Raw genomic sequence first — 12,389 nt, 5'->3', positions numbered from 1 at the left:
CTCACTGCCTTCACTGGTATTGTTTCTAGAAAGTGTGGACATTACTTTGCATCTGAGCCAGCAACATTTGTGTAAGAACACTGGCGCTTTGCTGATGATGCTCACAGCACATGGGACAGTTCCAGAGCACAGACTCAAGCATTTCCATTTCCACCTCACATGTCAGGGACTGACCCCAATCAGTAGACTTTAATACAGAAAAGCTGATGGTTTGCATAGGCAGCCTCCTATGTGCCAAAAAAGGTTCAAATATTGCACAAGTTGACCACCTGGGGAAAAAAAACTATTTAAACAGAACTGTTTCGTTTCCGTGGATCTTTGGAGGCAGCCTGTCTCTGCACTCTGTAACCGCTGCCACCATAGCCCTCCACCAGCGGGGTGACCTGCAGAGACTGACAAAGCCTAGCTCCACAGCTGGACTGTCCCAGCAAGACACTGTGCTTTCTGCTGGCTCAAGAGTCACTTTGCTTTATGGCTACTCTGATACCTGCCAATCAACCTGAGAGTCGCAGCAGCAGAAGGGATGTGTTCCAGACCATTGCACAGGCTGGGCAGCCCCCGACTGCTGGGCAGAGGTCATGCCAGCATGGCCCTCGTTCACAGCTGCACCTTACAACACCCTGGACTCTTTTGGGCTTCATGTACTCAGGTCTAACTTTACACACGAGAAAACCAAGAACCAGGGAGGGCCCAGCCCCCAGCCCCCAGCCCCCAGCCCTACTCTTGGCACAGAGAGCCAAGAGGGTGTGCATAAGGTGCGCAGCAAATTGCTCCTGGGCTCTGAAGTCTGCACATCTGTGTTGCCTTTTTTCCCCCCTCAGGGTTTTGGGGTTTTTTGTTTTTGTTGTTTTTGTTTGTTTTTTGACATTAGTTCATATGCATCCAGGCTGGCCTGAAACATCCTGGTGTCCACCTCTCAAATGCTGGAATTACAGGTTTGGGCCAGCATGTCCATCTCTAAACATCTGTATTTTCTGATGTATAAAGAAATAAACTCTTGGGGGCTAGAGAGATGGCTTAGAGGTTAAGTGTACTGACTGCTTTTCTGGAGTTCAATTTCCGGCAACCGAGTGGTGGCTCACAACCATCTATTATGAGATCTGGTGCCCTCTTCTGGCCTGCAGGTGTACATGCAGGTAGAGCACTGTATACATAATAATAATAATTTTAAAAAAGCAAGCAAGTCTTGGGGACAATCTCTTGACAGTGCTGCTTCCCCAGCGCCTTTTCACCTCTAGGAGAGCTAGAGAACTTCTAGACTTGTAAAGGTCCCAGCTATCTGAGTGACACCCCTCCCCAAATCTTGGTGTGACAGCCACGTTCAAAGTTGCTATTAGGCCTGGCGTGGTGGCGCACGCCTTTAATCCCAGCACTCGGGAGGCAGAGGCAGGCGGATCAATATGAGTTCCAGGCCAGCCTGGTCTACAGAGTCTAGGACAGCCAAAACTACACAGAGAAACCCTGTCTCGAAAAACCAAACAAAACAAAAACCCAACCAACCAAAAAAAAACCTCACAAAGTTGCTATTAGTGTTTTCAGGACTCGCCCCATCTGGGTGCCCCGAAAGTTAACTACAGGCACTACACAGGTTCTTTTTAGCATTTCTGAAACAAAGTTGTACCCTATTTGCCCAGAATCCTGCAGATCATTTGGCCCCACTGAGCTGAGGCAAGATTATCTTGCCTTTGGCAAAAGAAGCCAAGTTGCTTTTCTTAGTTGTTGTCAAAGCCTGGACAACGCATAGAGTGTGTGTGTGGTGGCAGTAAGCCCATCAGGTCATGGTGCAAGAGGCTGGCAGGCAGCAGCTGAGTATGAATGTGTAAGACAGCGGCTACATGGCAAGTGAGTGGCCGTAACTCCACATGGTGCGATCTATATCCTACGCTACGGTCTGCTCTGTCTGTGCCTCTCTACCCTGAGTCGTCAGGATGAGCTAAGAGCTAATGAAAGCACATACTGTATAAGCTCGGCTTACATTGCACCTCTGCTTGAAAAGACGTTTTTGGAAACAGAATCTCCCTATAAACACCAGGCTGCCCTTGGTCTCCTGAGTGCTGGGATTAAGTGCCTCTGATTTTGTGTGTGTCCACTGCAGACCCATCCTGAACTCTGCGTTGACAGTCGTATCCTAACCTGTCAGCTGGCGTGCCCACCTGCTTTCCCTTATGTCCATTAAGAGATCATTATCAAGCCGGGTGTGGTGGCGCACGCCTTTAATCCCAGCACTTGGGAGGCAGAGGCAGGTGGATTGCTATGAGTTCAAGGTCAACCTGGTCTACAAAAGCGACTCCAGGACAGCCAAGGCTACACAGAGAAATGCTGTCTCAAAAAACAAAAACAAACAAAAGAAAAAAAGAAAGAAAGGAGATCATTATCATCATCACTGCAGAGCCGCACGCTGACAGTGAGATCCACTCTCCGAGTGAAAGATTTACACATGACTTGTTTCTTCACTTCTGTCCCACAGCTGTGTCCGTTAGTCGTCTCCCTCTTGCGGTTGGCTCGCTCACTCCTCATTCGCTCTCGCTGCCATCGGGGGAGGAGTCTGAGGAGGCGCCGCTGCTGCTCTCGGCCAGCGCTGCCACTTTGCAGGGCAGGTCTTTAGAACTGACAACTAGAAGAGCTGGTGTCACTAAACCCGGGTCAGTGCAGGTTAGCTACCCACACCCCATTAGTTTGGTCAGTGCAGCAAATGCCCCATGGATCTGTTTTCCTTTCAAATTATTTAAGCAAGTAACGAACAGGTAAAAACACTCAAACAGTTCTAAGGAGGAACACAGTAGAAGAGTTTTTAGGTGTGTTTAGCAACTCAGTGGTAAAGCGCTTCCCGACTACGCATGAAGCCAAGGGTTCTGCCCCCGCACTCAGACTGTGCAGAGAACACCATCACCGAGTGTCATGGCATGCCCATGCCTCAACACTGAGCACAAGATCAACCCAAAGTTTATGGACTGTCATTAATAGCCTATTTTCAAAAAGTAGAGTCCCTAAGAAGAGTGGGTGTGTCTACCCAATTCCCCTGCCCCACCCCACCTGCGGAGCAGGGCCTGCCCAACTCACCCTTGGAGAAGGGGCTGTCCTCTTCACATTCCTCCCAGTGGTCAAAGTCAAAAACCACGTTAGGATTCTGTGTGATACAAGAGTGGATGCAGGTGAGTAAGTGCAAAGAGCTCAGGTGAGCCCCGGGTCCCAGGCACACCCGCTCACCCTCTGCTTGAGGAGGCCACACCAGCGTGCCGTCTTCTCTTTGGCAAGTGTGATGAGAGGCTCGTCATCTTTGACTATGCACTTGCAGTCATCTTTCCTTATGTCACCTTGCAGTTCCAGATCAGCCAAGTAAAACTTGTCTCCTACCCAGGCACTAGGTTTTCAAGAAGAAATAAAGCTGGCTGGCCATCTAAAATGTTGTATGGCATTTCAATTTTACTTTACCACACACACACACAAACCTACCTGAAAATGACTCTATCTGTAAAGAATTTACACTTATAATCTTTGACATTCCTGATCTTTATCTTTAAGATGACCACGTCATCTCTTTGGAACCACTTTACTTGTGGGTGAAAGCTGGAAGGGAAGGAAAAGGGTTTGCAGTTGTCAGCGCACAGCGTCAGCACACAGCGCAGTCGGGAGAGGTGCCCAGCAGCAGGAGCACACGGATACCTTTTCACATGTGACTGTGTAGTTCTGCTAATGGCCTCACTGCCAGTGTCTTCAGATAAAACTTCTGTAAAAACAACAACAACAACGTTAAGAATTCCACAGTTTTTTTTTTCCGGTTGGATGGAGCAGGAAAAAACAACACAGAGAGGGACATGGGGCCCACCCAATGACTGGCACCCAATAGGGCTCCAAGTCAGGAAGCATCCAGAGGTTATTTATATATAACACACATACACACATTTTTGTACCCAAAGCAAGGGAACTTTTACAGGCTGAATTATGTTAAGAATATAAATTTTAGGCAAAGGCAGGTGGATCGCCGTGAGTTCGAGGTCAGCCTGGTCTACAAAGTGAGTCCAGGACAGCCAAGGCTACACACAGAGAAACTTGTCTCAAAAACAAAACAAACACCATTGAGATGTAACAAGAATAAATTAATAAAAAAAATAAAAAACAAACAAACAAAAGAATATAAATTTCAGCCAGATGTGGTGGTGCACACTTTTAATTTCAACCCTTGGGAGGTAGAGGCAGGACAATTTTTGTGAGTTGGAGGCCAGCCTGGTCTACAAAGTGAGTTCCAGGACAGCCAGAGATATGTGGAGAGACTGTGTCTCAAAAAAAGTATAAATTTCATAAAAACTTAGGTATCAGTAGCAAATAATAATTAGAAGAAACTAAAATGCACATCATTTAGGAAATGGAAACAATAATCTAAAATATAATAAAATTTCAAATAGGATTTAGCAGGAAAGTGGGCTCTCTGTTGAAGGGGAGCTGCAGGCGTCACGTGACTGGGGTGGTGCATGGATACCGAGCTTGTGGGGCTCCCTAACCTGCAGGCTTCAGCACAGGGCAACATTCAGACAGAATAACTAACTGCTGAACACACATTTTGTGAGACAATGGAATTTAGGCTTCTCTACCTAAAACATTTAAAGTTACCATTCAAAACAGAAAACAAGGCTCTTTAATTTGATTCATGGCACTGTAAAAAAAAAAAAAGTACTGAGCGTCTTCAATCACAACAGCGCCTACTGAGAAACCACCTTAGCGTTTCCCACCAAACCCTTGGTACAAAGTAAACCTTGGTCTATCCACAGTATAGACTATAACCTAACCAAAACACAGCGCTGGTTCTAATGCTGTAGATTGGAGGGAGCACAGTGTATGCTACATGCTTCCAACTCAGCAAAACCGGCAGTGACAGGAATGAAAAGGGCAAACTGGGTCCCTGGGGAGAGTTCTGGGAACTGTTAGCCAGCATGACTGCTCAGAGACAAACCTGTGCCGGTGCTCACTTCACGGGCTGAACACTGCGTACAGAGAAAGCACCACTGAGGAGCATCACTGGCAGCCAGCACAGTTCGGTGCTGTTAGTGTGCTGCTCTGTGTCCCATATCCCACAGTGAAAGGGAAGCCTACATACAGGAAAACCCTAACTTGAGTTAAGCATCTGCATTTAAACGCAGGCACTAACCAGGCTTTTGGTTGTCTGAGTTCACCTGGGAACCGGCTCCACCTTCTGTACCTCCGTGTCCTTGGTGAGTGCCCTGCAAACACATGGCATCTTCCACTGTGCTAGGTATCCTGAACATAAGAGGCAGAGGTTAATTGGACTCCAGGAGACTCTGGCAAAAGAGGACATAGACATTTAGTAACTGAGGTGCTTGTGTGTGGCCATCAGCTTTACTCTGACCAGGCACCCAATAGCAAGGGACACACGTGATCAGAGAAAGGCACTCTCGTTTGCTCAGCTAGCCTTTCCTTCAAGCTCACTGAACTAGGAAGAGGAACATATGTAGTTTCACATAGAAACCTACTAAATCCAACACAGCTCCCTTTAATTTTGCCTATTAGCTAATTAGAGATTACTTCATTCAGGTGACCACACATATAAATTTATCTCGCGGTCAGGAGTGGTGCTGTATGCCTTTAATTCCAACTCTTAGAAGGCAGAAGCCAGCCTGGTCTACATAGTGAGTTTAGGACAGCCAGGGTTATGTAGAGACCTTGTTTCAAAAAAAATTAAAAATAGTTCCATATCACTGTTGTTTTGGCTCTTTAAGCAGAAAGCAGTTAGTTGTGTGTTAGGGTTGATACTGCTGTGATGGAATACCATGACCTGTAGAAGGATTTTAATCTAGCAACAAGGCTACTCTGGCTGGAATACAGACATGCCCTTAGCACACACATTTATTCCCAGACAATGAAGGTAAAGTTCCTGTACAGAAGGGAACACCCGTGTTTGAGAGTGATGTCTAACTGAGAGGCAGACAGAGCGATGAATCAGAGAAAGAGCTGACCACTCTTGAGGGAGCGCAGCACAAGGGAGAGGAAGGAGAGGCGACTGAAGGGAAACAACAGAGAGAGCAGGCAGGAGGAGGGGAGGCACTGGGGCAGCTGTGCTGACACAGGTTGCAGACACAGGTGAAGACGGACGAAGGAGCCAGAAGATTAGAGCAGATCCCTACTGTTAGTCTGAGGCGAAACAGAGAAATTCAGTCATAGGCAGCGAGAGAGAAACCAGATGAGTTAAGTCAGCTGGGAGAGGAGTTTGAGCCAGAACAGCTGGGTTGAACCAGCCAGCCAGAGTTCAGAAAGACGCAGAAAGGGTGAGCTAACTCAGCAGTAAGGCTCAGAGGCTGAAAACACTGTGGGCCTAATTAGAGTGCATGGAGGCTGGCAGCTCCCAGGACTAGGTCTAGGTTAGCGACGGAGACTGCCTCCAAGACATGGGAGACATCAGGCAAGTGTCTTTGACCAAAAGTAACTTGGAGAGGAAAGGGTTTATTTCAGTTTATAGCTCCTATCACAGTACAGTCAATGCAGAGGCCATGCTGGGTGGTGCTTACTGCCTGCTCCTGGGGCTTACTGTGGAGGAATGCTGAGTGAAGGTATCAACCTGCAATAAAGTGCTCTTTAGCCAATCAGCTGGGCAGAAGGACAGGAAGTGGAAGGTGGGACTTCCAGGAGGGGGAAAGGAGTTTGACAGTTGGAGAGGAGAGAAGGGGACCTGACAAGGACCAGACCAGGGGTCACAGTGGCAAGTGCCTGGAATAGTTGTGTGTTATAAGGTTTAGAGTAATCTGTTTAGTTTACGAGTTGATTAGAATCAGTTCAGACTCTGCCCGGCGAAGTGCTGGCAGCTTTAAAGTACATTTCAGTCTCCCTGTGTCAGTTATTTGCTTTGTAGGCCAAACAGATACAAAATACTGCAACGGCTCACTCAGCTTCTTCTCTTACACAGTGCAGGACCACCAGCCCAGGAGTGGATCCTCCCCCAGAGCACTGGAGCCCCGCATCAGTCACTAAGGAAATGCCCTACAGGCTTGCCCATTTTATGGAGGCATTTTCTTAGTCACGTTGTGTCTTCCCAGCTATGTCTAGGTTTGTGTCAGGTTGACAAGTCAGCCAGCGCACTAATCATGTAAGTCAAAACAAGAAATAAAAAGGCCAGCACACGGGAACGCTTCCTTGCAAACCTGCTCCCAGTTCCCTTGCTTTCTGCACAGCTTTGAGGTAGGATTTAGATTGACACTTGCATGACACAGACACCTCTCACGAGGGAGAGGGCTTAGATTGTCTCTGGAGGCTTCTGATCTGTCTACGCAGCCCTGGAACTGGCAGAGGACCTCCGTCACGGCCACCACCGAAGCACTGAGAACCCGGACTGGATACACGCACACCCCACCCCCAGCCCAGTGGCCTTACTACTTACATGCCAGAGAGCCAGCGCTGGGCCTTTTCTCTAATGAGTTGCTCTCACCAACCATCTCTTCTTACTCACAGTGTGAACACCCTCTGTGGCTCATCTCAGAATCCTGTCCCTAGACCTGTCAGGCCCTCAGTCCCGAGACTTCCATCAGGCCGTGCCCAGAACTTCCTCCTCCCCCCAGCCCACCCGGCAGCCCACGTCACTGGGCATCGTCATGTCTGCTCATCTCCACATGCTGCTCTCAGTGCTGTCATGCCCCAGCCAGCTACACGGGCACAGACCAGGCCTGCCCACGCCTGCGCTACCATCTGCTATGACTCCAATGCCCCAGAGCTGCCTGGCTCCTGAACTCTTATCAAAGGCTGTCACTCCACAGCCCTAGAGAGCCTCTGCTGCCACCATCCTCTACTGTCACAATCTCCCTAAACCTGAAAATCTAAATGCTATGCGATAGGCCTCTCTTTCCAGACGGCTTCATCCTATGTCCCAAAGGCTCTATGTCTGTCTCTGCCCTGACCCTGGCTCGGACCACAACCAAGTTAAGATTTTTCTCTGCTCAATTCTGAGAACATAGTATGAAGAGGGCTTGCACAGCCTCTGTCCAGAGATAGGACTAAATCCCGACAGTAACAACGTCTCCGTTGCTAAAGAATACCTTGTAGTAACAGAAACTTTTCTTGTTTCCTTAGAGTATAAGGAAAACAACCAGTGTCCTAATCCCACAAGTATCCAATTTACTTCAAGAAAAAACTAAAACCACTTCACATCACAAACTGTTTTTATCTTTGCCAAGGGGAGCACCTACTCCCCTTTCAGCTGTAACTTAATAACCTTCCAAGGTCACAGAGGATTACAACAGTATACCCAGAGGCCAAGTAGGACCTTTTGTCATGGCCAGGGCTCCAGGGGCACAGCAAATTCTTCCAAGAATTTACAAATTAGATTATATGAAGTTAAATTTCTGAACAGCAAAGGACACAACCACTAGAGTGAAGAGAAAGCCTATATACATTCAGGAAAGATCTGTGTCAGACAGGAGTCTAATATCCAGGATGTATAAAGTATTGTAAAACCTAAACACAAAATAACAAAATTATCCAGTCAATAAATGTGTTGATGAAGAAATACAAATGACCAATAATACTTGGAAAAAGTGTTCATCCTTGGAGGTCAGGGAAATGCATATTAAAACTTCTTTGAGATTACAGTTCACCTTGTCAGAATGACTATTATGAAAACAAAAGACCATAAATTCTGGTGAGGATGTGGTTCCTGTGGGCGGGCAGACAGAGCGTACAGTCACTGTGGAAATTAGTTCAGAGGTGGAGCCCCCTCTGCAGCCAGCCCCTCCCCCGCGCACCCCTGGCTCTTAGTTGCTCACGCCTGCTGGCAAATAAGCGGAGCCCAAGCTGCTTCCATGTAGTAACTATATACCACCTTGAGAGGCGAGGGGGAAGGTTAAGGGCGATGTAGATACAATGGAGGAGTGTTGTGCGCATGTGTGACACCATGATGACACCCACGGCTTGCTGCGATGCATGCTGTGACAGAGAGAAGCTGGTGGCAGCACCACAACTCCCTTCCAGCCACTAGAGACCTTCCTGAAGCATGGGAAGGCGCACGGCATCCTGGCCCACAGCACACCAGGTGAGCATGAGGACACACCCACCCACAGGGACACAGAGAGAGCGCGGTGTAGAACTGTATGCTCAGTGTGACATCATGTGGCCAGGCATAGAACAGACAAAGCACATATGCTGTCAATCAAACGAAGCCCAAAGCCAAGGAGCCCATGTCTGCTCCTCCCCTGGTGCCCCCAGTGTACTGAGTATATCAGAGTGTTCAGAATATCAAACTGCACAGGGTGCCACCTGCAAATAAAATATCAACAAAAGTGCTCTCTAAAAGAAAGCTAAAGCTCCAGACTTTGTTTACAGGTTCCAGCAGCAGCGGGGGTGGGGGAGTGGGGGAGGTGGGGGGGGAGGGGGTGCCTAGAATAAGATGCCCTGAACCCTGAAAGCGCTGAAGCTGAGTGCTAAAGCACTGTCACGTTTCCATAAACCAAACAGCTTTTCCAAAGGAGACAGAAATGCACTCACAAGGTCTGTCCCGGAAGGTCCTCGAAAGCTGGCAGTTTGGCTTCTTTGTAGAGTTTTTTCAGTTGTTCTACGTGTTCTGAATTATCAATACCCATTCCCATGGACAAAATTTCAGCTCGAACATTATAATCAATGATAGAAGTTTTTAGATTTGAAAGTTTCGTAACATGCACCTTCAACCAAAGGGGGAAATACATAACACTTGTAAGAGTCACACTCTGAATCTTGACTGGATCACGAGCACGCTCACAGCCTCACAAGTCTTCCTGAAAGTCACATGACTCGGATACATGCCTCAGTCTGCAAGGGCAGACGCTCTGAAGCCCTGTCCCACACTGTGAGACACCATGGGTTCTGGGCAGAACCCTGGCATGCCACCCTAGTGCCCAGCAAACCAGGACACTGCAACCAGACATACTCTCTGTGCCTTCTTCTTCCTCGCTGTCCCGTGGCCTGTCTGACCTGGCTCAGAGCCCTCATGTGCCTCATGCCGAGTCCAGGCCCTGTGTTCTACACCACTTTATCTGTCTTTTCTCCAGCCATGGCATTTCAACTTACGCAACTTACGCAAACCATGAAAACCTGCAAGGGTGGGATTCCTGTGTGGAGAGGTGTGGACACAGGCAGGTGCCCCCTTCTGTAGAAGGACAGGCTGGCCCTGCTAAGCACACTCCAACCGAGGGACGCAGAGAAGTGTGAGCCTTCACTCAAAGGGAAGGGGAGAGGCTCTGTGAGGCAAGCTGCCGTGTGCCTCCCCTGGTGTCAGCAGACACTGTCATGCTCTGCAGCTGCGGAAGCATGTTTTCAAGGGGGTTTTCTTTTTTGATTCTTATTCTGATGGTATTTAAAAATAACTTTGCTTAATAAATCTCCCCCTTTTCCCTCCAATACAGAACAACTCTAATCCTACCTATAACAACACTACTTAAGGCTCCTAAATAGCTCTCCTCACCTGCTCTGGTAATCGGTATCTGTCTTTCCTAAAAACGGCTTTCTCTCTTATTCATAAGTCTTATACCTCAACTCCCACTTTAATGTGTTAAAAGCTTTTCCAACTTTAAGAAGTTTACTTTCAACAAGACAGGAACTGAATTCCGTTAAATATTAACAAACAAGGCTTGTCTAATCCAGCAGAAGTGTGAGGACTCCACAGGCCTTCTGAGCCACATGTCATTGTGTCACACTTTCTTCTCCACAGTGGCACCACAGGGTCTTTTTTTTTTCTTCCCACACGTGGAACTCAAGGGTGTAACCTGGCCTTAGCTCAACAGATGCCGATGTAAAGAAACATGGCAGAAGCTATGAACATGTGAACACAGCTCTGAGTGCCGAGGCCTGGACTCCTCATTAACGACTGCTGAGCATGCCCCAGGGCTTTCAGAACTAGGAGATGCAAGCGCCCTGGCTGCAGACTCTGACCTGTGACTCTCAAATAGGTTGAGCAGTAGGCTCACAGACCTATGTAATGATCTGCAATTTATCATTCAGAGGGTAAAGTGAAACACCATTGCAAATACTGTAGAGTGCCATGTGCAGTGAGCAAAGGTTCATATTATGCATGTATGGTACATACCACACATATGGTTCAAATTATGTATGATACAGATGTGCATTATATACAATGCACACATGCACTGTCATCATGAAAAAATATAGCACTAGACGAAAACAAAACCCAGACCAAACTCATGGCCCAAATAACATGAAAAGCACCCCACCCCCATCACAGAACCTCAAGCAATAAACTAGAATCTTCTGCATCGTTTCTGGGGGCCATCCATGCAGACTTCTTTTGAAGAAGACCCTTTACTTACCATTGGATCAACCCAAAGGGTATTTCCCAAAGCCAGTACCACTTTGGCATCGTGCATTTTCCCAACAATTTTATGATGAATGTATCTAGTAACCTGAAACAAAGTACTTCTGTTACTCAACTGAGGCTTTAGGCAAGCATCTCACCCTCTATGTGCTGTCCCGCACACAGACATCCCACAGCTGCACCTGCTTCTCCTAACAGCTCTGTGACAGTTGGCATGCAGCAGCCTCCTTTCTTACCAAAGGTTCAGTAGAGTTTAACCAGAAAGAGCAGGTCTGAGAACAGGAGGGGTCTTCACTGGACTTGTAATGGTGTTTCTCACTATGGCTGGGGGACCCATTGCCTCTATCAACCCTCAGAATACCTTCAGCATCTCGAAGTTTCCTTCCTTGACAGCTCAGTGAGTGAATGGTTCTGCTTGCTTCTCCAGAAGGCATTATGGCCACAGAGCCCTCTGCAACCAGTGACCCGCAACTGCGGGCCCTGCCCTCTCACAGGCATGTTACTACTTTCCTCTCAGGAAGAGCCACAACAGACAAGACCGGTCTGAGTTACCACTCATGCCTTTAGAGCAGGACAGGAGAGAGTTGGTCCTTGTCATGAGATTGTTCTGGTGCCCCTGGGACAGTGAGTGATCTGGGAACAACTCACAGGAGAACTTGTCCCATGTGCTGGCGAGTTTTATATCAATTTGACACAGGCCAAGTTATCTAAAAGGAGATTTAGAAAATGCCTCCATAAGATCTGGCTATAAGCCATTTTCTTCATTAGTTATTGGTGGGGGAGGGCTCAGGCCATCGTGTGTGGTGCACTCCCTGGGCCTGTGGTCCTGGCTTCTATAAGAAAGTGGGCTGAACAAGCCACGGGAGCCAGTCAGCTCCAGGTCCTGCCCTGCCTCTTTCAGTGACAGACTACAGTGCAGCAGTGTAAGCCAAACAAGCCCTTCCCTCCACAACCCGCTTTGGTCATGGTTTCATCACACACTAGAAACCCTGACTAGGACCTCCCTTTCTACAGAAGGCCAAGCCATCTTTACAGACCAAAGGTTTCTGAAGGGCAAGGACTGTGGCCTTCCTCCTGATGAGCGCAGAGC

General features: G+C 47.9%; 1 protein-coding gene across 4 annotated transcripts in view; it reads right to left on the bottom strand.

Moving 5' to 3' along the window:
• Positions 1-2,467: 2,467 nt before the first annotated feature.
• Positions 2,468-12,389, bottom strand: part of TDRD12 (tudor domain containing 12) — a 69,592-nt gene continuing 59,670 nt past the window's right edge. For all 4 annotated transcript variants that reach the window (XM_084770797.1, XM_084770796.1, XM_084770794.1 and 1 more), the window contains exons 24-31: positions 11,295-11,387; positions 9,481-9,653; positions 5,144-5,253; positions 3,664-3,727; positions 3,454-3,567; positions 3,208-3,361; positions 3,061-3,127; positions 2,468-2,614 (exon numbers count right to left, since the gene is read on the bottom strand). In XM_084770797.1, coding sequence (XP_084626923.1) covers positions 2,514-2,614; positions 3,061-3,127; positions 3,208-3,361; positions 3,454-3,567; positions 3,664-3,727; positions 5,144-5,253; positions 9,481-9,653; positions 11,295-11,387 — 876 coding nt within the window. In that variant the 3' untranslated portion in view covers positions 2,468-2,513. The remainder of the gene's footprint in view (positions 2,615-3,060; positions 3,128-3,207; positions 3,362-3,453; positions 3,568-3,663; positions 3,728-5,143; positions 5,254-9,480; positions 9,654-11,294; positions 11,388-12,389) is intronic.

Source organism: Acomys minous (assembly GCF_964271855.1).
Source record: "Acomys minous genome assembly, chromosome: 20".
Classification (NCBI taxonomy): domain Eukaryota; kingdom Metazoa; phylum Chordata; class Mammalia; order Rodentia; family Muridae; genus Acomys; species Acomys minous.
Note: the sequence above shows the minus strand (reverse complement) of the source record. Positions and strands in the feature narration are given on the sequence as shown.